This window comes from Mobula hypostoma, chromosome 14 (assembly GCF_963921235.1).
Source record: "Mobula hypostoma chromosome 14, sMobHyp1.1, whole genome shotgun sequence".
In the NCBI taxonomy this organism is placed as follows: domain Eukaryota; kingdom Metazoa; phylum Chordata; class Chondrichthyes; order Myliobatiformes; family Myliobatidae; genus Mobula; species Mobula hypostoma.
In genome coordinates this window covers 79,310,830-79,335,057 of record NC_086110.1, presented here as the reverse complement: position 1 = coordinate 79,335,057, position 24,228 = coordinate 79,310,830, and the positions used below count along the sequence as shown (strand labels likewise).

Below are 24,228 nucleotides of genomic sequence, written 5' to 3'. Positions count from 1 at the left end.
TTTCACTAATTGCTATAACGTCATAATTCCACGTGTCAATCCACGCCCTCAACTCATCCGCCTTCCCCGCAATACCCCTAGCATTGAAATATATACACCTCAGAAGATTTTTACCACCACTCACAACCTTTCTATTAGCGGATTTGCTTGAACTTTTAACATCATTTATTTTCACCCCAGCCACACTGTCAGCTCTGGCACTCTGGTTCCCATCCCCCTGCAAATCTAGTTTAAAGCCTCCCCAATAGCACTAACAAAACCTCCCTAAAAGGATATTGGTCCCTCTGTAGTTCAAGTGCAACCCGTCTCTCCTGTACAGGTCCCATCTGCCCCAGAAGAGGTCCCAATTATCCTGAAATCTGAAACCCTGCCCCCTACACCAGTTCCTCAGCCATCCTCCAGAGCATCCTATTCCTACCCTCACTGGCACGTAGCACAGGTAGCAATCCTGAGATTACCACCCTCGAGGTTCTGCTTTTTAACTTCCTACCAAGCTCTCTATACTCACTCTCCAGGACCTCCTCACTCTTCCTTGCTATGTCATTGGTACCGATGTGCACCACGACATCTGGCTGATCACCCTCTCACTTCAGAATGTCATGCAATCGATCAGAGACATCCTTAACCCTGGCACCCGGGAGGCAACAAACCATCCTGGATTCTCTGTCACGACCACAGAACCTCCTATCTATCTGCACCTCTAACTATCGAGTCCCCTATCACTACCGCTCTCCTTTTTCCACCCTCCCTTCTGCACTGCTGAGCCAGACTCAGTGCCAGAGATCTGGCTGCTGCAGCTTGTCCCAGGTAAGTCATCCCCCCGCCCCCCCAACAGTATCCAATGTGGTATACTTGTTGTTGAGGGGAATGACCACAGGGGAACCCTGCTCTGCCTGCCCTTTCCTCTTCCCTCGCCTGACAGTGACCCAGTTTCCTGTGCTCTGCTCCTTTGGCGTAACTAGCTCCCTGTAGCTACTATCTATAATCTCCTCATTCTCCCGAATGATCCGCAGGTCATCCAGCTCCTGGTCCAGCTCCCTAACACGGTTTGTTAGGAGCTGCAGCTGGATGCACTTCTTACAGGTGTCGTTGTCAGGGACACCGGAGGGCTCCCTGACTTCCCACATCCTGCAAGAGGAGCATTCCAACATCCTGCCTGGCATTCTCTCTACTCTAAACAATCTGAACAAAACAAACTTACTGGAACCTACCCTGGCCTCTGCCTGTTGAGCCAAAGCCGTCCCACTCTGACTCAGTCCACTCCGACGATGGCCGCTGTATATGGTGGTCTGCTTTTAAACCTTGGTGCGCTACGTCACGCGCCTGCGCAGTGCAGACCCTTCTCCCCGAGCAGTGTTAAAAAAAAAATGACTTTTTCTACCCGATTTCTTCCACTCCCTTCTTCAGCTGCTTGCTTCGACTGAAACAAGAACCCCGTTGAAATTTTCTCTTTTTAAACCTTATCTTTTGCAGGAACTCTGGAATGTCTTCTCTACCTTCTATCATGTCCTAGAATACACTTGTTAGGCCCTGTGATTTATCCACCTTAATACGCTTTAACATTGCCAGTACCTCTGCTATTGTGTTGTGTATTTGTTCTAATTCATAACTATTCACTTCACTGAATTCCCTAGCTTCCATGATCTTCTCCACAGCAAATACCGATAAGAAATATCCACTCAAGAGCTCGCCTTTCTCTGATTTCACACACATGACCACATTGATCCTATTGCCTTCTTTGTTAGCTTTTTGCTATTAATATAGGTGCAGAACATCTTATGATTCCCCTGTATTCTTTCTGCCATGTTGGCTATCCCATGTCCCATTTGTAGCCCTCATTTCATTCTTAAATGTATTCCTTAAGCCTTATGTCCTATACCCTTCAAGGGATTCATTTGAACCCAGTTGTCTATAACTTACATATGCTTCTTCCCTTTTGTTAACAGCTCCCAGATGCTGCCAGTCTCGCCCTTCACTCTAATGGGAACATGTTGCCCCTGAACTCTTCCTATCTCACTTTAACAACCACCCACTGGACATTTGCCCCTTTACTTGCACACAGCCTCTGCCAGTCTACCTCTGCAAGTTTCAACCTCATGCCTTCAAAATTTGCCTTGCCCAAATTTAGGACTTTAACTTGGGGAGCTGTCCAATCTTTTTCCATAACTATTACAAACTAGGCACTGCTTCTAAAACGTCCCCTGTAGCTTGTATCATGCAGTCTAGGGACCCAAACACACCTCCAGATGTAGCAAATATATATTTCTTCCACTGCAACACATTGCATTCCATATCTTATCTGCAGTAAAGAAACCATGTTTCTTTGGAGCCAACGAACTGCAAAGGTAAAAAGACCCTGATGGAAATTATATACAGACCCTCAAACAGTAGTAAGGATGTGGGCTACAAATTACAAAGGGAGATTGAAAATGCACGCCAACAGGGCAATGTAAAACAAGTCATGAGGTCTTTAATATGTGGGTAGATTGGGAAAATCAAGTCGGTGCTGGGTTCCAGGAGAGGTTATTTCTAGAATGCCTACAAGATAACTTTTTAGAGCAGCAATTGGTTAAGCCCACGAGGGGATCAGCTATTCTGCACTGGGTGTCGTGCAATGAACCAAAATATATTAGAGAGCTTAAGGTAAAGGAACCCTGAGGGTAAAGTGATCATAATATGATCAAATGCACCCTGAAACCTGAGAAGGAGAAACTAAAGTCAGATGTATCAGTATTAAATGGAGTAAAGGGAACTACAGAGGCATGAGAGAGGATGAGAAAATCTGCAGATGAGTAAGACCAAAAGACATAGGAGCAGAATTATGCCATTTGGCCCATCGAGTCTGCTCCAACATTCAATCATGGCTGATCCTTTTTTCCCCTCCTCAGCCCCACTGCCTGGCCTTCTTCCCTGGGCTTGTATACTCTGGAATTTAGAAGACTGAAAGGGGATCTTATTGAAACATATAAGATTATTAAGGGATTGGACACGCTGGAGGCAGGAAGCATGTTCCCGCTGATGGGGGAGTCCAGAACCAGAGCCCACAGTTTAAGAATAAGGGGTTGGCCATTTAGAACGGAGTTGAGGAAAAACTTCATCACCCAGAGAATGGCGGATATATGGAATGCTCTGCCCCAGAAGGCTGTGGAGGCCAACTCTCTGGATGCTTTCAAGAAAGAGATGGGTAGAGCTCTTAAAGATAGCGGAATCAAAGGGGATAAGGCAGGAACTGGATACTGATGGTGGATGATCAGCCATGATCACAGTGAATGGCGGTGCCGGCTTGAATGGCCGAATGGCCTACTCCTGCACCTATTGTCTATTGGCTAACCTTTGATGCCATGTCCAATCAACAACTTAACAAGCTCTGCCTTAAATACACAAAACAACCTGGCGTCCAGAGCTGCCTGTGGTAACAAATTCCAGAAATTCACCACCCTCTGGCTAAAGAAATTTCTCTGCATCTCTTTTAAATGTACACCCCTCTATCCTGAGGCTGTGCCCTCGTGTCTTAGACTCCCCAACAATGGGAAACTTCCTCTGCACATCTACTCTGTCTCGGCCTTTCAGCATTCGGAAGGTTTCAATGAGATCCCCCCTCATCCTTCTAAATTCGAGCAATTACAGGCCCAGAACTATCAGACATTCCTCATACGATAACCCTTTCATTCCCGGAATCATCCTTGTGAACCTCCAAACCTCCTCTGAACCCTCTCCAATACCAGCACATCTTTTCCCAGATGAGGAGTCCTACTCAAGGTGAAGCCTCACCAGTGCCTTATAAAGCCTCAGCATCATATCCCTGCTCTTGTATTCTAGACCTCTTGAAATGAATGCTAAAATTTCATTTGCCTTTCTCACCACCAACTCTAATTGTAAGTTAACCTTGAGGATGTTCTGCACAAGGACTCCCAAGTCCCTTTGCATCTCATAGTTTTGGATTTTCTCTCCAGTTAGAAAATAGTCTGCACATTTATTTCTACTACCGGTGCATGACCATACATTTTCTAACACTCTATTTAATTTGCCACTTTCTTGCCCATTCTCCTAATCTAAGTCCTATTGCAGCCTACCTGTTTCCTCAACACTCCTTGCCCCTCTATCAATCTTCATTTCATCTGTAAACTTGGCAACAAAGCCATTGATATACAGCATAAAAAGAAGTGGTCCCAATGCCGACCCCTGCGGAACACCACTAGTCACTGGCAGACAACCAGAAAAAGGATCCTTTTATTCCCACTCACTGCCTCCAATCAATCAGTCAATGCTCTAACCATGACAGTAGAGTTGGCCAGAATTGATCGGAAAAGAACACTGGCAGGGATAACATCAGAGCAACAATGAGTGGAATTTCTGGAAGCAATTTGAAAGGCACAGGATATATACATGCCAGAGGAAGAAATATTCTAAAGTTAAGATGACACAACCATAGCTAACAAGCCAACATAAAAGCCAACGAGAAGGCATGTAATAGAGCAACCATTAGTGGAAAGTTAGAGGATTAGGAAGCTTTTAAAAACCAACTGAACGCAACTAAGAAAGTCATTAAGGTAAAACTGGAATACCAAAGTAAGCTAGCCAATAACATTAAAGAGGATACCAAAACTTTCTTTAGGTACATAAAGTGTAAAAGAGAGGTGAGAGTAGATATCAGACTGCTGGAAAACAATGCTGGAGTGGTATTATTGGGGGGACAACGAAATGGTGGATGAACTGGATAAGCATTTTGCATCAGTCTTAACTGTGAGAGACACTAGCAGTATGGTGGAAGTTCCAGGTGTCAGGGTCATGAAGTGTGTGAAGTTACCATAACTCGAGACAAGGTTCTTGGGAACTGAAAGGTCTGATGGTAGGCAAGTCATGTGGACCAGAAGGTGTACACCCTAGGGTTCTGAACATGGTGGCTGAAGAGTTTGTGGAGGCATTAGTAATGATCTTTTACGAATCACCAGATTCTGGAATGGTTCCAAAAGACTGGAAAATGGCAAATATCACCCTACTCTTCAAGAAGGGAGAGAAATTGAAGAAAGATCAGTTAATCTGATCTGAGTGGTTGGGAAGATGTTGGAGTGGATTATTAAGGATGAGGTCTCAGGGTACTTGGAGGCATGTTGTCCATATGGTTTCCTCAAGGACAAATCTATTGGAATTCTTTGAAGAACAAATAATCAGGATAGACAAAGGAGAATTAGTTGATGTTGCGTACTTGGATTTTCAGAAGGCCTTTGACAAGGTGCCACACATGAAGCTGCTTAGCAAGCTACGAGCCCATGGTACTTCATGAAGGATACTAGCGTGGATAAAGCAGTGGCTGATTGGCAGGTGGCAAAGAGTGGGAATAAAGGGAGCCTTTTCTGGTTGGCTGCCGGTGACTAGTGGTATTCCATTAGTCACCAGCAGGGGTCTATGTTGGGACCGATTCTTTGTTAGATTATATGTCAATGATTTGGCTGATGGAATTGTTACATGAGGAGATAAGAGAGATTTGGGGGGAGGGGAAGACAGGAGATTGGAACTGAAAAGAAAATTGAATCTGCTATGATAAAATGGCAGAGCAGACTTGATGGGCCAAATGGCCTAATTCTGCTCCTATATCTTACGGTCTTGTGTGCAGGCTGTACAATCACTTTACAAAGTGTGTCAGGGTGACTCCAAGCTTTCCATCCAACTCCCCACTCTGACCTGATGTAAACTGCAGTAGTGAACGTTTCTATTTGGATCAGCAGCAACATTTAATGAAAAACCATCAGGAGTCCTGATGAAGGGTCTCAGATTGAAACGTCAACTGTACTCTTTTCCATAGATGCTACCTGGCCTGCTGAGTTCCTCCAGCATTTTGTGTGTGTTGCTCAGATTTCCAGCATTTGCAGATTTTCTCTTGTTTGAGATTACCGAGGGGCCACAGTACAAGTTCAGAGCCTGCGACTGGCAGAGCAACAATTAGATGATAAAAACTGTTTTAATGTGTTTTTACAGAGCAAATTTGCTCTTATTTACATTTCTTACTACACAGCACACCTACGTACAGAATGTGGTCTCACACAGCTGCTGGGCATTGTGCTCAACCCAACCCTAACTATAACCGCACTGAGTCAAGCTATGAATTATTACAGGGTGGAACTTGGTAACAGCTAATAAACTTAATGCCACCTTTCATCCCTTATTTGCACCTCATCTAGAATCACCCTTATGGCTTTTCAGCCTAGTCTCACCACCCGCTCAAAGTCTTCCTCTTGTTCCCTCTATCCCAACTCCACTTGTTTTCAACTTCACAATTCAGCAAAGAAATAAATGAAGGGAGATTATAGAGTAACCGAGCCAGAAATAAAAATATCACTAGTTTCAAACATTGTGAGGAAAGGTTGCACAAGACAGGACTTGTATTCACTGGAGTTTGTAAGAGTGAGAAGCTATTGATTTAAATATACACAATCCTGGTAGGTCATCAAAGAGATGTAGAGAGGATGTTTCTTTTCTGGGATGACTAAGGACGATAAAGGAAAACCTATCAAAAAAAGGGTCACACCACGCCCTCTGCCTACTAACCTATCTTTCCAATATACTGTATATCCTTGGACGTTTACCTTCCCCCAGAAGAGGCCCCACTGATTCAGGAACCTGAAGCCCTGCCCCCTACACCAGTCTCTCATGCCTGGTCGTGCTACTCTTGTGCTCGTTAGCACATGGCACAGGCAGCAATCCCGAGATTACTACCCTGGAGGTCCTGCTTTTCAGCTTCCTACCCAACTCCCTGAATTCTCTCTTCAAGACCTTCTCCCTTTTTCTACCCATGTCATTGGTACCAAGGTATCAAGCTGTTATACCTCCAGACAGAATGTCTTTTATGGTGCCTCAATAAAAATTGGCAATGGTCAACGGGGACATGCCAAATTTCTTTAGCCTCCTGAGGAAGCAAAAAATTTGAGGAAGTAGAGGAGTTCAGGAGTAAGGTCCTGAAGAAGGGACATGGCCCGAAACCGCGACTGTTTATTCATTTCCATAGAAGCTGTCTGGCTGGCTGAGTTTCTCCAGCATTTCTCTGGAGCGGAGGAGAATTTACTTCTTTTTTACACTAGGGTAATATGAATGTGGAACAAGCTGTCAGAGGAAGTGGCTGAGGCAGGGACAATAACTATTTGTAGATGACAGTTCGACAGGTACATGGCGAGGAAATGTTGAGGAGGACAAGGCCCAAACACTGACATATGTAACTCACTCAAAAGGGGCACTTTGGACCAGCTGAGCTGAACAGCCTGTTTCCACGCTGGTATGACTATAAATTTGAGGTGTTGGTTGTTGGGAAGTCAGACCTGGGCAGGACTTTCAGCTGAGTCCTGGGGAGTGTTGTGGAACAGAGGGACCTTGGAGTACAAGCATATGGGTCCTTAAAGTGGCATCATAGGTAGGCAGGTTGATAAAGGAGACTTTTGGAATGCTGGCCTTCATCAGTCAGGGCATTGGCTATATCAGTTGGAGCGTTATGCTGCAGTTGTACAAGGTGCTAAGGAGGTCACTCCTGTGAGTATTGTCTTCAGTTTTGATTATCTTGTTATAGGAAGGACATCGTTATGAACACAAAGATGATCTATGAAAATGTTGCCAGGATTCTAGTGCATGTGTTATGTGGAGAGGTTGGGAAGGTTAAGATTTTATTCATCATAATGTAGAGACTGAGAGGTGATCTTACAGAGCTACATGAAATCACAAGGAGCTTAGAGAGGATGAATGTGCTCAGTCTTTCCTCGGGAAATGGAATAAAAACAAGAGGGAAGAGGGTCCCTGAGCGGCAGCTCCTTCACACAGGGTGGTGAGTATATGGAATGAGATGCCCGAGGACATTTGAACAAATCCATGGATAAGAAAAGTTTGGAAGGCCAAATGAGGGCAAATGGGACTAGCGTAGATGGCATCTTAGCTGGCAGAGAGTCACTGGGCTGAAGCATCTGATTCTGAGTAGTTCCTCTATAGTTCATAGGCTGGGTTTGAACTCTTTTTCCCGTGTGACCAGGACTCACAAAGACCCGATCAGAGGGATCAGAATCAAAGGATAACAGCACATGGGGTCAATAGTGGATATTGTCATACATAACTTTGAAGCAACCCTCTTACCTTGAATCGCAGACAAATAAACAAACGAGTCTTCATGGCTCAGGTTTTCCAGAAACACCTGGAAAGAGACAAGAGATCAACGACTTGAGACGCAGCCAGACTCTGGAGATCGGCAAACAGAGGCAGAATCAACTGTGCAGATCAACACAATTTTCCTCAGCAACATCGACTGATGCCAATTATACACCTCTCTCAAACAACACATTCTCCCTTGCAACACAATTAACGGACACCTCATCTTGACTGGTGAAAATCTTGGAACACCTCTCTCTCAGGGCCCAGGGGATACTTTCATCAGCAGGCTAGCAAGCAGTTCACCACCACCTTATTGAGGGCAGCGAGGAATGGACAAGACACACCAGAATCGTTAGCAATGCCAATGTCCTGAAGAAAGATAATGGAATAAAGCTTTTCACAAACTTTTTCTTCCACGAATGCAAATGCCAGGATATCCAAATACCAGCTGAATCCTATTGGTTAACCAAGTCTGTTTGCAAGTGATTAACCAGCTAGCACGGGGATCAGTACTGGCACCCAAGATGTTCGCAGTGAAGGAATTTTTTTTGTTTTTATTTATACATTTACGGGATGTTGTCGTCGCCAGCTAAGTCAGCATTTATTGCCCATCCCTAGTTGCCCCTGAGAAGGTGGTGATGAGCTGCCTTTCTGAACCGCTGCAGTCCCTGAGGTGTAGGTACACCACGTATATCTAACTCAAAGCTGAGAGATCATGTGGGCTGTGACGAGGGTGGGGGAAAGCTCCAGTATAGTGAGAGATTCTGCAGTTTAACATGGATTAACGAGAGGTGATTTACTGATAGCAGTAACAGGAGGACAGGTGATCTGAATGGTAAAAGATCTAAATGGTCAAAGGGTCCAGAGATAACCCCCTGTTCTAAGTTGGTTAAAAATTTCCAAGCTGATAGAATTAGACTCTATTAAGGCCTCAGCCTGTGGAGCAAAACATCCAACAAGAACTACTGCAACCTCAACAAAGCAAAGTGAGAACTCACCGTCAGAACCTTTTCCTGGTTACTAAGGGCTTCGGAGTTATGTTGCCGAACCATCTGAGTGAGTGTCCTTAGAGCAGCTGCACGTGCAGACACCTCAGTGTCAAAGGCTGCCTCAAGAATCTGCTGGAAGTCATTGGAGGCGCAGTTCCTGTCTCGGCTCCTGGTCACTGCACTGGCCTCCACTGCCTGTATTCCACGAGTCGACTCCGTTTTACTGCCCACGGTACTGTGTGCAGCCTTGGAAACCGTTTCACTGGAGAATGCTCCGTGGGTGGCAATGGTAACACGCAGGTCTGACGCCAGCTCTTGTATCACAGGATCAGGATGTAACGCTGAGAGCCGTTCGAGGAGAGGCAACATCGGTCTCATTGCAACAAAGTCCGATGAGGTCAGCTAGGGCAGACAGATGCAGTGATCAGAGGAGAGGAGGAGCGAGTGAGAGACAGGCGATTGAGTACAAAATGCATAGTAGCGCAGCAGTTAGTGTAATGCCATTACAACTCCAGTGACCTGGGTTCAGTTTCACTGCTGTTTGTAAGGAGTTTGTGCATTCTCACCATGACCAAATGGGTTTCATCCAGGTGCTCCGGCTTCATCCCACATTTCACAGGATTAGCAGGTTAGTTGGTCACATGCTTGTAACTGGGTGACACAGACTCATTGGGTTGAAAGACCTGTTACCATGCTGTATCTCTAAATAAACCTAACCATGTGGATCCACAAGCAGCATGTGGCAAGGGTGTGAAAGGTGAGGAGGGCATGAGAGAACAGCAGCAGGAAATGGCAGTATGATAAGGGTCACGCAAACCAGAGGAAGTGTGCAAATGACACCAAAGTTGGTGGCACAGTGGACAGTAAAGGTAGTTCTGGGAAAGTGGGGAAAGGAATGCAACATAGACCAGTGCAAGCTATTTTGGTAATTTACACCAGTGCAGGATGTAAAGAGTGAATGGCCAGGCCCTGGGGTGTGTTGATGAACAGCAGTACAAGTACTTCCTGAACATGGTGACACAGGTAGAGATAGTGATGAAGAAGGCATTTGATGTGCTTGTCTTCATCAGTCAAGGTGCTGATTATTAAGGGGGTTAAGGATCACAAGGAGAAGGTGGAAGAATTGGGGTTTGACGGAGTGGGATGAATGTCCTAATTCTGCTCATTGGTGATTGAGAACAAGATTTGAGGCTTCACTTTACAGGGCTATGGTCCGAGTTCAGGTTGATGGGAGTCGCCAGTTTAAATGGTTTTGCACGGGCTAGATGGGCCAAGGGGTGTATGGGGTGCTTAGGGAGGGGTAGCACCTCTGGTGGGGGAGGCCTGCTGTGCCCTTTTCAGGGCAGCTCATCCACCTTTGGTCCCCACCTGGCGCTCAGCTCTCACCTGTGGCTCCAAATAGCTGTAACACGTGCAGTGGCCACACCCCGGTAAACCATCTTGGCAGACGGGCCAAACCGGGTGAGGATAGCTGACGGGTCTTCGACTCTCGGTGAGGTAGGGGATCTGCCTATCACAGCGTGTGAAGTCTGGCCCTGGCAGATGGAGCGGAAGAGGCCAATTAATGGTCCAACGGTCAAGAAGGCAGGCCAGCTGGCTTTGGCAGAGCGCTAAGAGCACGACAAGGCACTTAGACGTCCTGGTCATCCACTGCAAGAGGTGGTGATCTCTTTAAACTCACCCGGCAGAAGGCGAAGGCAAAGGCAAACCGCTGCTATAACCTGCCACGTACATGATATGTCAGAGTGGTGTGGAGGGAAATCGTCCGCCAACTGGAAATTCCAGATGCGACCTAATGACGACGAGATGGGCCAAGAGGTCCAATTTCTGTGCCGTACTTTTCTTTGATTCAATGATACTAGGAATGTCACCTAAATTGGAGGACACATTTTAAAGAGAATTGGGTAGGCTGGAACTGTTTTCCCTGCAGCGGGGGAAAGCTAAGGGACGACCTTAGAAAGGTTCGTAAAAATGATGTGGGGCATGGATAAGGTAGATAATCACAGTCCTTTTCCCAGGACAGTGGTAAGTGTAAAACTACAGGGCATAGACTTAAGGTGAGAGGGGCAATTTTTCCACATAGGAGGTGGTGGTATGTGGACAAAGTGGGTACAAATACAATGATTAATGGAATTTGGGCAGATACATAGGTAGGAAAGATTTTTAGAGACATAGGCCAAACACAGGTAAATAGGATCAAGGTGGACAGGCATCATGCACAAGTTTGGCCAAATGGCCTGTTAATGTTAATTAATTTGTAGTAACAAATAATCTGCTGGAGGAACTCATTGGGCCAGTTTCTTCCCCCACAGAAGCTGCTCAGCTGCTGAGTTTCAGCATCTACACTCTCACAAGTCTCCTTGTGGAGTAACGAAGCGGGAATCTTGCTGCAGTAAAATTAATGGAAAACACTGTCTGTGTGCACAACCTGACGTCTGTTCACTAACCTGGACGGCCCCTCCAAGCATTGCTGCTATCAGTCCCATGCCCATACTCAGCGTCTGTGCTTCCACTGTCTCCTCGGCTCGATGTACCAAACTGACACAGGAACGCTCCAACGTAGCGGTGATAAACTCAACGACCTGCACCATCACAGAATAACAGTGAGGTTATTGCTGATTCTGCTGTTATCCCACTACACGTAGCAACCCTCCTCTCCAAATGACAAAAACAGAATTTCCAATAACCAAATCTGCTCTTGTCTGGCGCAGCTTCAGAACAGCCGCAGGGTTCCTCACTGTGATGCTTCCAATGCAACTCAGTGAGCGACAGCCAGTCGTTTGCAGTTTCAGTGCAACTGAGTAATGTCCGTTGTATTATAACTAGTATCCTTGAGCGCACATGGTTGGTTTTCACTGACATTGTCCTAAGTGTAGCACCTATTCTGAGGCACCTTTCGGACGGCCAGTGGCTGGTGTGATTGCATGACATTACACCAAGTCATCCGAAGACCATAAGATATAGGAGCAGAATTAATCCATTTGGCCCGTTGGGTCTGCTCCACCATTTCATCATATTTCCTTCTCAGTCCCAATCTCCTGCCTTCTTCCCATATCCCTTCATGCCCTGACCAATCATGAATCTATCAACCTTTGTCTTAAGTATACCTGTAACACCCTGGGAAAGGTTTCACTGCTTATGTAATGGTCTTTCTGTAGCAGCAGTGTTTGGGTTATGGCTAGAGATAACAGGGGCTTTGGAATGTGCGCCATTCCATGAAGGGAGTGTTTTTTCTTGTTGTGTGCCTGAGGACGAGGTGATCTGGGTCTTTTGTTCAGTGGAAAATGGGGAGCTATGTTGCTGTCTCTTACACCTGGGTTGGACTTTGTGCTTTGCATGAAGGGTCCAGAAAGGAGAGGTTGTAGACACCAGAAAGGGCTGGACAGGGACGAAGAGTGGGAGAGCGCTTCTGCCCCGGGGATGAAAGTCATGTGCCAGTTTGCCATCATGGTGAAGGCAGACGGAAGGCAAGGGCAGGATCGAGCGGTAATCAATTGGGAGCTTCTGATAACGCCATTCCACAAGTTTACTATAACCTGACTGCTCTGAAGATAAACCAGTTACCGGAACTGAGTCCCGGGGAAGTGGCAGCTGTTCAGCGAGATGACCTGGGCATCGGTACCATTTGGTCAGCAGTCGAAAAGGGAGACCTGGCCCAAGTGGAGAAGATGAAACACGCCATGGTGCCTCCATTACTGAGGGAATGGCCCAGATTGAAGTTGAGGAACCAGATCCTATACAGGGTCACGTCACCCCTGGACCGACCTCACCATTCCCAGTTGGTTCTGCCTGAGAAGTATCGGAGGATTGTGTTGAAGTCACTTCATGATGATTCTGGACATTTGGGGGTTGAAAAGACCTATGGGTTGCTCAGAGATTGGTTTTACTGGGCCAAATGAAGCTGGAGGTCAAAGAATACTGCAAGTTGTGTATTCAATGCACACGGAGGAAGACGCTGAGGGCAGCTCCGTTGTCCCACCAGGGCCCCTTGACCTGGTGTGTATGGATTTTCTGTCAATGGAGCCAGATGCCAGCAACATGGCTAATGTCTTAGTCATCACAGATCACTACACCAGATACTTGCAAGCTTTCCCTACCAAGGATCAAAGGGCGTCCACGATGGCCATAGTGTTATGGGAGAAGTATTTCATTTATTATGGCCTTCCCAAGCAGATACATAGTGATCAGGACAGGATTTTGAGAGTAGGCTCATACAGGAGTTACTGAGCCTGCTTGGAGTTGAGAAGTTGAGGACTACTCCTCATCATCCGCAGGTGATCCCCAGCCAGAGGGGTTTAATCGGACCTGACTACACATTCTCTGAACCTCGGAAATCAGCAAGAACAAGTGAAGTCAACATATTGGACATCTGGTCCACTATCTAATGAAGCTACCGGATACTCGCCATATTAACTGATGTTTGGGCCCGAGGAGAGGTTGTCCATCGACCTTCGTTTTGGGACTGGCAAGGAAGACCAAGGAAGATTTATCTGAAGTATGTGTCTGATATGGGAAGGGAGCTGAAAAAGGCTTACGAGTTAGCTGGCATCGCAGCTGCCAAGCAGAATCAAGGAAATAAGAGGAGGTATGATCAAAAGGTGAGGTTCTCCCAACTCCTGCCGGGAGACCGAGTCCTCATAAGGAATTTGGGGCCACCTGGGAAGCATAAGTTGGCTGACAGCTCAGTGGCTATGCCTCATGTAGTGGAGAGTCAGATGCCAAACCTACCAGTTTTCCGGGTAAAACCAGAGGATGGGAATGGGTCTGTCAAGATTCTCATTGGAACCATCTTCTGCCTCCGGGACAAGAGATGCGGGTTGACCCAGAGCCCAACCTGGAGCCTACACCTAGTAAGAGGACTCTGGCGAAGCAGGGCAACTGAAGGACCAACAGTATCCCACTTCTGAATGGGATACTGATTCGGAGGATGAGGAAATGGGGGTGTGGTATATGCTGCTTTTTGCTAACTCCCCACTGATCGAGGAAGGGATTCCCAACCATTCATGCCAAGCATAAAAGTCCAACCCAGGTGTAAAAGACAGTGACACAGCTCCCAATCTTCTGTGAACAAAAGACCCAGATCACCTCGTTGTCAGGCACACAACAAGAAAAAACATTCCCTTCATTGGACGGCGCACATTCCAAAGCCCCTGTTATCTCTAGCCATAACCCAAACACTGCTGCTACAGAAAGACCATTACATTTGCAGTGAAACCTTTCCCAGGGTGTTACATACCCAATGACTTGGCCTCCACAGCCACCTGGCTCATCAGGCCTGCTTCTTCAAGAATAGACAAAAAAGTTCTCAGCTTGAAATCTTCATTTTGTTTCTTTTTGTACAGATGCTGTCTTAGTATTTCTAGCCATTCCTCTCATTTCCAACATCAGAATGCTTTTCCTTTAGTGTGTGGGTTCATGCCATAGTCAGGCAGAACTGTTAGACAACCATGGGTTCCTGTATAATGAGGTGCACGTGCAGAAGAATCAAATCAAACCAAGTTTAATTATCATTCAAACCAGACAGTGATCCTCTGCGCCAAGGTGCATAACATGCATTCAAAATTGCAAGAGAGAGAGGATAAAAACACATTGTTATGCAAGAATACATGTATAGTCCCAGTCCCTGAGCGACATGTAAGTTGATGGAACAGCTCCCGGCAATCCAGCCTGTCCTTCCATTGATTGAACACTGAAGGTCAGTACTAATGGGAGAGGCCAGCTCCTGAGCGTGGACTCCACTGTCGTCTCACCTGGATTGCAGCAGCAGGCAAGACTGCCTGAGGCCTAGTCCTCACTACAACCGAGGCCACACTGCTGCCTCGTCGCCTGACTTTCCATCAAACAAGGGAAATATCTCACATTATCAATTTTCAACAGGGTCTTGTGATCTGAAGAGAAACACCCAAGAGAGTCACTCACAGTTACACTGCATACTGTCTTCGTGCACCAACTCCGATGTCTTTGTGTGGTAGGCAGCAACATGGTCTGCACCCGGCTCAGCTCCTCTGAACCTTCTCCTGGCCGACCGCCGGCTTCTCTTTCTCCTTCTCCCGGCCATCTGCCGGGATCTCCTTCTCCTGGCCGACCGACGGGATCTCCTTCTCCGAGCCACTGCTGGCTTACCCTTCACCAGCCCAAGCACCAGGTTCCCCTTCTCCCGGCCTTCTGCCAGCTTCATCTACTTCCGGCTGAGCGCCGGCTTCTCCTTCTCCAACTCATCCGCTGGCTCCCTCGTTACCCCGGCCGGTGACTCCAAAAAATGAACAGATCACTGATGCAGCAGACAAACTGCTCTACCCGCTGTTCTTGGAATACAGTGAAGTTTTATGTTCACAAAAAAACATATTTTAAAAAGAAAGGTGCAGCTTTGCTTGGCCCCTGAAGGCTGCTGCTTTCAAATGTGCCAACATCTTACCGGACGGTAAGACATGATACCAGCAGTCTGACAGGCACTCAGTGACTGACAAGAGCATCTTTGTTCGGTGACCAATACCTGTAGATATAACCAGATCCGCTGTGAATGACCAGCAAGTCCCAATCGACTGTTCACCATTCATCCTTTACCGCATCAAGTTCACCTCTAATTGTCATTGATCCATACATGAATACAGCCAAACGAAGCAGTATTTCTCCAGGGCCAAGGTGCAAAATACAGTACCAAAAGTCACACACACAAACACACAACAGTTCATATAGCAGAAAAATAATACAGCCTAAATCCCTGTGGCATGGCCAGTAAATTGATGGTTTATGGGATGTTGAGCTCCAATGTAATACAATGTGACTGCTGAGATCACATTGAGATGACTGTGATTAATGCAATTGTCACTGGAATTAATTCACCTTTTATTTAAATTGGTGGACCAATTTGTATGAGATTCCCAAGTATTACAATTGGATTATTATTAAGTAAAAAGTTTGCTTTGCACACTTGTTCATGTAACACACATACATACAATGGCAGAGGAAACCAGCAGGTCACACCGACAGCATCTATGGAGAGGAATAAACAGTTGATGTTTCAGGCCGAAATCCTTTAACAGTACTCATATTTGTTAACATAGATCATTTCATTACAATGGTTCATTAAGGTAGAACAAGGTAAATCAAAATAATAACAGAGTGTAGAACAAAGTGTAAGTTACAGAGAAAATACAATACAATAAAGAAAAGACAATGATGTAGTTTGTGAGGTCAAAAGTCTATCTTATCAGAATAGGAAACCAATAGCAGCATAGAGGTGGTCCTTGTGCCTGGTGGACCATGGTTTCAGCATTTTCTATCCTCTGCCTGATTGGAGGGATAAGAAGAGAGAATGTGGGTGATGTCTCTGATTATGACGGTTGTTTTACTGAGCCAGCAAGAAATGTATAGAGAGTCCAGTGAGGGGTGCTGGATTCCATGATGTGCTGAGTTGTGTCCACAACTGTCTACAGTTTCTTGTGATCTCGTACTGAGCAGTTGTCATACCAAGCTGTGATGCATCCCGATAGGATGCCCTCCATGATGAATCGATAAAATTGGGAAGGGTCGACGTGAACATTCCAGACTTCTTTTGCCTCATGAGGAAGTAGAGGCATGGATGAGCCTCCTTGACTGTGCTATCTACATAGATGGACCAGGACTGCCTGTCGATAATGTTTAATTGAGGCATGACTGTGCAGGTGTGTGGATGTCAGCGAGTTAGACCAGCAGGAAGAATTTAAAAGGAGAGAGTTTTTTCTTCTGTGGTTTGATCGAGGCACGACTGCGCAGGCGTGTGGACGTCAGTAAGTTAGATCGGCGGGTAGAATTTAAAAGGAAGACAGCTTTATAGAGCAGGCGTCTGAGGAGCAGGCATTGGAGTATAGGGAGTCAGAGTAGGAGGGCTTTGGCTCAATAGGGCTTCGGCAATAACGGATCAAGGTGAGGTAAGTTACTTGTGAAGAATACGAATACAGAGTACGTCTGTGAGGCCAGTGTCTGTACTGGGTGTCAGATGTGGGATGTCCGGGAGACTCCCAGCCTCCCGGACGGCCACATCTGTGCCGGGTGTGTCGAGCTGCAGCTCCTCAGGGACTAGGTTAGGCAACTGGAGATGCAGATCAATGACCTTCGTCTGGTCAGGGAGAGTAAGGAGGTGATAGAGAGGAGCTACAGGCAGGTGGTCACACCAGGGCCCGGGGAGACAGATAAGTGGGTAACAGTCAGGAGAGAGAAGGACGAGAGTCAGACACTAGAGAGTACCCCTGTGGCTGTCCCCCTTAACAATAAGTACTCCTGTTTGAGTACTGTTGAGGGGGACAGCCTACCTGGGGGAAGCGACAGTGGCCACGCCTCTGGCACAGTGTCTGGCCCTGTGGCTCAGAAGGGTAGGGAAAGGAAGAGGAAGGCAGCAGCGATAGGGGACTCTATAGTCAGGGGGGCAGACAAATGATTCTGTGGATGAAGCAAAGAACCACAGATGGTAGTTTGCCTCCCATGTGCCAGGGTCCGGGATGTTTCTAATCACGTCCACGACATCATGAAGTGGGAAAGTGAACAGCCAGAGGTTATGGTACATATTGGTACCAATAACATAAGTAGGAGATCCTGAAAACAGACTACAGGGAGTTAGGATAGAAGCTGAGAAGCAGGATCTCAAAGGCAGTAATGTCAGGATTAGATTATGAGAACACTCAGTCCTCTTTTATTGTCATTTAGAAATGCATACATGCATTAAGAAATGATACAATGTTCCTCCAGAGTGATATCACAGAAAACAGGACAAACCAAAGACTAACACTGACAGAACCACATAATTATAACATATAGTGCAAAACAATACCATAATTTGATAAAGAACAGACCATGGGCACGCTAAAAAAAAAGTCTTAAGTCCCGATTGACTCCCGAGTCCCTGATAGCAAGCAGCAAAAGGGAGAAACTCCCTGCCATAAACCTCCAAGGCACTGACAACTGCCAGTGCCTTGGAAGCAGCCAACCACAGCTGACACCGAGTCCGTCCATCCGAAAACTTTGAGCCTCCGACCAACCCTCTGATACAGCCTCCTGAGCGCCATCCTCTGCCCAGCGCCTTCCACCTAGCCCCGGCCGCCGAAACAAGCAAAGCCGAGGATTCGGGGCCTTCTGCTCCGGAGATTCCGGTTACCACACAGTAGTAGCGGCAGCAAAGCCGGCATTTCTGCCTATAGATTACTACCTGTGTCACATAACAGTGAGTATAGGAATACAATAAGGTGGAGGATAAATGCGTGGCTGAGGGATTGGGGCAGGGAGCAGGGATGCAGATTTCTGGATTATTGGGACCTCTTTTGGGGCAGATGTGACCTGTACAGAAAGGATGGGCTACACTTGAATCCCAGGGGGACCAATATCTTGGCGGGGAGGTTTGCTAAGGTTATTGGGGAGAGTTTAAACTAGAATTGCTGGTGGGTGGGAACTGAACTGAAGAGACAGCGGAAGGAGAGGTTAGCTCATAAATAGAGAAAGCTTGTAGGCAGTGTGAGAGGGAGGATTGGCAGGTGATGGAGAAGGGACACGCTCAGACCGATGGTTTGAGATGTGTCTGTTTTAATGAAAAGAGTATCATGAACAAAGCGGATGAGCTTAGAGTGTGGATCAGTATTTGGGATCTATGATGTTGTGGCCATTGCAGAGACTTGGATGGCTCAGGGGCAGGAATGGTTACTTAAGAGTGCTAAGTTTTAGTTGTTTCAGAAAGGTCAGGGTGGGAGGCAAAAGAGGTGGGGGCGTGGTACTGCTGATCAGAGATAGTGTCATGGCTGCAGAAAAGGAGGTCATGGAGGGATTGCCTACTGAGTCTCTACGGCTGGAAGTTAGGAACAGGAAGGGGTCAGTAACTCTACTGGGTGTTTTTTATAGACCACCCAACAGTAACAGGGACATCGAGGAGCAGATAGGGAGACAGATTCTGCAAGGGTGCAATAATAACAGGGTTGTCGTGATGGGAGATTTTAATTTCCCCAATACTGATTGGCATCTCCCTACAACAAGGGGTTTAGATGGGATGCAGTTTGTTAGGTGTGTTCAGGAAGGTTTCCTGACACAATATGTAGATAAGCCTACAAGAGGAGAGGCGTACTTGATCTGGTATTGGGAAATGAACCTGGTCAGGTGTCAGGTCTCTCAGTGGGAGAGCATTTTGGAGACAGTGATCACTATCCCAGCAGATCCTAGCCACGGCGGGGTGGGGGGGGGGGTCATTTACAGCAGCTAATTAACCCACCAACCTCACCTCTGTGATGGTGGGAGGAAACCAGAGCACCCGGGGGAAACCACACTTTCAAAGGGAGAACATGGAAACTCGACACAGACAGCGTCAGAAGTCAGGGTTGGGCTCTGGAGGCTGGAGCAGAGTCACAGAAGCACCAACTGCACATATTTCCTGTGACCCCATTGTGTTCCAGTTTCGTCCTAAATTCATATTGTGTGATCACAATTCTATCTCCTTTACCATAGCACTGGAGAGGGATAGGAACAGACAAGTTAGGAAAGCGTTTAATTGCAGTAAGGGGAAATATGAGGCTATCAGGCAGGAACTTGAGAACCATAAATTGGGAACAGATGTTCTCAGGAAAATGTATGGAAGAAATGTGGCAAATGTTCAGGGGATATTTGCGTGGAGTTCTACATAGGCAGGGAAAGAATGGTAGGGTACAGGAACCGTGGTGGACAAAGGCTGCTGTAAATCTAGTCAAGAAGAAGAAAGGTTCTTACGAAAGGTTCAAAAAACTAGGTAATGATAGAGATCTAGAAGATTATAAGGCTAGCAGGAAGGAGCTTAAGAGTGAAATTAGGAGAGCCAGAAGGGGTCATGAGAAGGCCTTGGCGGGCCGGATTAAGGGAAACCCCAAGGCATTCTACAAGTATGTGAAGAGCAAGAGGATAAGACATGACAGAATAGGACCAATCAAGTGTGACCATGGAAAAGTGTGTATGGAACCGGAGGGGACAGCAGAGGTACTTAATGAATACTTTGCTTCAGTATTCACTATAGAAAAGGACCTTGGCGATTGTAGGGATGACTTACAGCGGAGTGAAAAGCTTGAGCATATGGACATTAAAAAAAGAGGATGTGCTGGTGCTTTTGGAAAGCATCAAGTTAGATAAGTCACCAGCACCGGACGAGATATACCCCAGGCTACTGTGGGTAATGAGTGAGGGGATTGCTGAGCCTCTGGCAATGATCTTTGCATCATCAATGGGGACGGGAGAGGTTCTGGAGTATTGGAGGGTTGCGGATGTTGTTCTGTTATTCAAGAACAGGAGTAGAGGTAGCCCAGGAAATAATAAACCAGTGAGCCTTACTTCAGTGGTTGGCAAGTTGATGGAGAAGATCCTGAGAGGCAGGATTTAGAAACATTTGGAGAGGCATAATACAATTAGGAACAGTCAGCATGGCTTTGTCAAAGGCAGGTCATGCCTTACGAGCCTGAATGAATTTTTTGAGGATGTGACTAAACACATTGATGAAGGTAGAGCAGTAGATGTAGTGTATATGGATTTCAGCAAGGCATTTGATAAGGTACCCCATGCAAGGCTTATTGAGAAAGTAAGGAGGCACTGGATCTAAGGGGACCTTGCTTTGTGGATCTAGAACTGGCTTGCCCACAGAAGGCAAAGAGTGGTTGTACACGGGTCATATTCTGCATTGAGGTTGGTGACCAGTGGTGTGCCTCAGGGATCTGTTCTGGGTCCCCTTCTCTTCGTGATTTTTATAAGTGACCTAGATGAGGAAGTGGAGGGATGGGTTAGTAAATTTGCTGATGACACAAAGGTTGGGGGTGTTGTGGATAGTGTGGAGGGCTGTCAGAGGTTACAGCGGGACATTGATAAGATGCAAAACTGGGCTGAGAAGTGGCAGATGGAGCTGAACCCAGATAAGTGTGAGGGGGTTCATTTTGGTTGGTCAAATATGATGGCAGAATATATAGTATTAATGGTAAGACTCTTGGCAGTCTGGAGGATCAGAGGGATCTTGGGGTTCGAGTCCATAGGACATTCAAAGCTGCTATGCAGGTTGACTGTGCGAATAAGGCGACATACGGGGTATTGGCCTTCTTCAACCGTGGGATTGAGTTTAGGAGCCAAGAAGTAATGTTACAGCTATATAGGACCCTGGTCAGACCCCACTTGGAGTACTGTGCTCAGTTCTGGTCACCTCACTACAGGAAGGATGCAGAAACTATAGAAAAGGTGCAGAGGAGATTTACAAGGATGTTGCCTGGATTGAGGAGCATGCCTTATGAAGACAGGTTGAGTGAACTCGGCCTTTTCTCCTTGGAGTGATGGAGGATGAGAGGTGACCTGATAGAGGTGTGTAAGATGATGAGAGGGATTGATTGTGTGGATAGTCAGAGGCTTTTTCCCAGGGCTGAAATGGCTAACACGAGAGGAGAGGGCACAGTTTTAAGGTGCTTGGAAGTAGGAACAGAGGATATGTCAGGGGTAAGGTTTTTTACGCAGAGAATGGTGAGTGCCTGGAATGGACTGCCGGTGATGGTGGTGGAGGCAGATACAATAGGGTCTTTTAAGAGACTCCTGGATAGGTACAAAAATAGAGGACTATGGGTAACCCTCGGTAACTTCTAAAGTAAATAGATGCTCGGCAAGCATTGTGGGCCGAAGGGCCTGTATTGTGCTGTAGGTTTTCTATGTTTCTATGTTTAGGAACTTAAAGATCTCAACCGCAGAACCACTGATGTAGACAGGAGAATGTACACTGTGCCCCTTCCTGAAGTCAACTATTAGCTCTATCGTTCTGTTCACATTTAGTCATTGAGTCACAAAGTACAACATAGAAACAAGCCCTTCTTCCCATCTATTCCATGCCAGCAACCATTTAAACAGCCTATTCCCAAAAACCTGAATCATGTCCATCGTCCTCCTTACCCCCACTATCCAAACCTCCCTTAAACATTGAAATCCAGCTCGCATGACCACTCGTGCTGGCTGCACACTCCACACTCTGATGACCCTCTGAGTGAAGAGGTTTCCCCTCACGTTCACCTTAAAGTTCTCACCTTTCACCCTTAACCCACGACCTCTGGTTGTAGTCGCACCTAACCTCAGTGGAAAAAAACTGCCTGCATTTACCCTATCTAGACCCCTCATAATTTTGTATAACTCTATTAAATCTCCTCTCAGTCTTCTATCTTCTAAAGTATACAGTCCTAACTTTAATCTTTCCTTATAACTCAGGTCCCCCAGACCTGGCAACATCCTTGTAAATTCTCTCTGCATTCTTTCAACCTTATTTACATCTTTCTTATAGGCAGGTGACCAAAACTGCACACAATACTCCAAATCAGGCCTCATCAATGTCTTGTACAAGTTCAACATAACATCCAATCTCCTGTACTCAATACACTGATTTATGAAGGCCAATGTGCCAAAAGTTTTCTTTATGACCTGTGACACCACTTTCAATGAACTATGGACCTGTATTCGCAGATCCACAATATTCAAGAGAATATAATATAAAAACAAGGAGATAATGCTGAGCCTCTATAAGACGGTAATCAGGCCATACTTGGAGTATTGTCAACAGTTTTGGGTCCCATATCTCAGGAGGTGATGATTCCAGGAATGAAGGGGTTAACATATGAGGAGCATTTGGCAGCTTTGGGCCTGTACTCACTGGAATTTAGAAGAAAGCTGGGGGGGGGGGGGAAAGAGGATCTCATTGAAAGCTACCGAATGTTGAAAGGACTAGATAGGATGGATGTGGAGAGGATGTTTCCTATGGTGAGTATCCAGAGCTAGAGGGCGCAGCCTCAAAATTGAGGGGCGACCTTACAGATCAGAGATAAGGAGGACTTCTTTTTCAGCCAGAGAGCAGTAAATCTGTGGAATACTCTGCCACAGACTGTGATGTAGGCCAAGTCCGTGGGTATATTTAAGATGGAAGTTGATCATTTCCTGATCGGTCAGGGCATCAAAGGATATGGCGAGAAGGCAGGTGTATGGGGTTGAGTGGGATTCGGGATCAGCCATGATAGAATGGTGGAGCAGACTCAATGGGCTGAATGGCCTAATATTGCTCCTATGTCTTATCTCTTTGTTCTACCACACTCCTCTGTGCCCTCTCACACTAGTCTTACATTAAGTTGTATCTGCCACTTTTCAGCCCATTTTTCAAGCTGATGCAGATCCCTCTGCAAGCCATGATAGCCTTGCCCACTGTCCACTACACCCCAATCTTGCTGTCATCTGAAAATTTTCTGATCCAGTTAATCACATTATCTTCCAGATCACTGATATAGATGACAAACAACGAAGTACCCAGCACTGATCCCTGTGGCACACCACTAGTCACAGGCCTCCAGCCAGAGGGGCAACCCTCTACTGCCACTCTGGCTTCTCACATAAAGCCAATGTCTAATCCAATTTACTACCTCATCCTGAATGCTGAGTGACTGAACCTTCCTGACCAGCCTCCAGTGCAGGACCTTGACAAATGCTTCATCACACTCCACGTACACAAAATCCACTGCCTTGCCCTTGTCCACTTTCCTGGTAGCTTTCCTTGAAAATCTCTACAAGATTGATTAAACATGACCTACCGCACACGAAGCCAGGCCTGCTATCCTTAATCAGTCCATGTCTATTCAAATACTTACATATCTGGTCCCTTAGAATACCTTCCAGTAACTTTCCCACAACCGATGTCAGACTCACTGGCCTATAATTTCCTGGTTTCTGTTTAGAGCCTTTTTAAATAGTGGAATAACATTGGCTATCCTCCAATCCTCTGGTACCTCTCCTATCGCTAAGGATGATTTAAATAAGTCTGCTGTGGCCCTGACAATTTCCTCCCCTAGGGTCCATGGGAACACCTTGTCAGGCACTGAAGATTTATCCACCTCTTCCTCTGTAATCTGTACAGGGTCCATGAAAATTGATGCCACTTTGCCTTACTCTGTCTCTCGAGTAAATACAGATGCAAACAATGAATTTAAGAACTCCTCCATCTGTTTTGGCTCAACACATGAATTACCATTCTGGTCTTCCAGAGGACCAATTTTATCCATACCTGCAGAATCCCTTACGATTCTCCTTCACTTAGTCTGCTAGAGCAACCTCATGGCTTCTTTAGCCTCCTGATTTCTTT

General features: G+C 46.3%; 1 protein-coding gene across 1 annotated transcript in view; it reads right to left on the bottom strand.

The window, feature by feature from the left end:
* Positions 1 to 24,228, bottom strand: part of tango6 (transport and golgi organization 6 homolog (Drosophila)) — a 165,303-nt gene that overhangs the window by 51,639 nt on the left and 89,436 nt on the right. The window contains exons 12-14 of the mRNA XM_063067293.1: positions 11,561 to 11,695; positions 9,123 to 9,515; positions 8,110 to 8,167 (exon numbers count right to left, since the gene is read on the bottom strand). Of these exons, the coding sequence (XP_062923363.1) occupies positions 8,110 to 8,167; positions 9,123 to 9,515; positions 11,561 to 11,695 (586 nt within the window). The remainder of the gene's footprint in view (positions 1 to 8,109; positions 8,168 to 9,122; positions 9,516 to 11,560; positions 11,696 to 24,228) is intronic.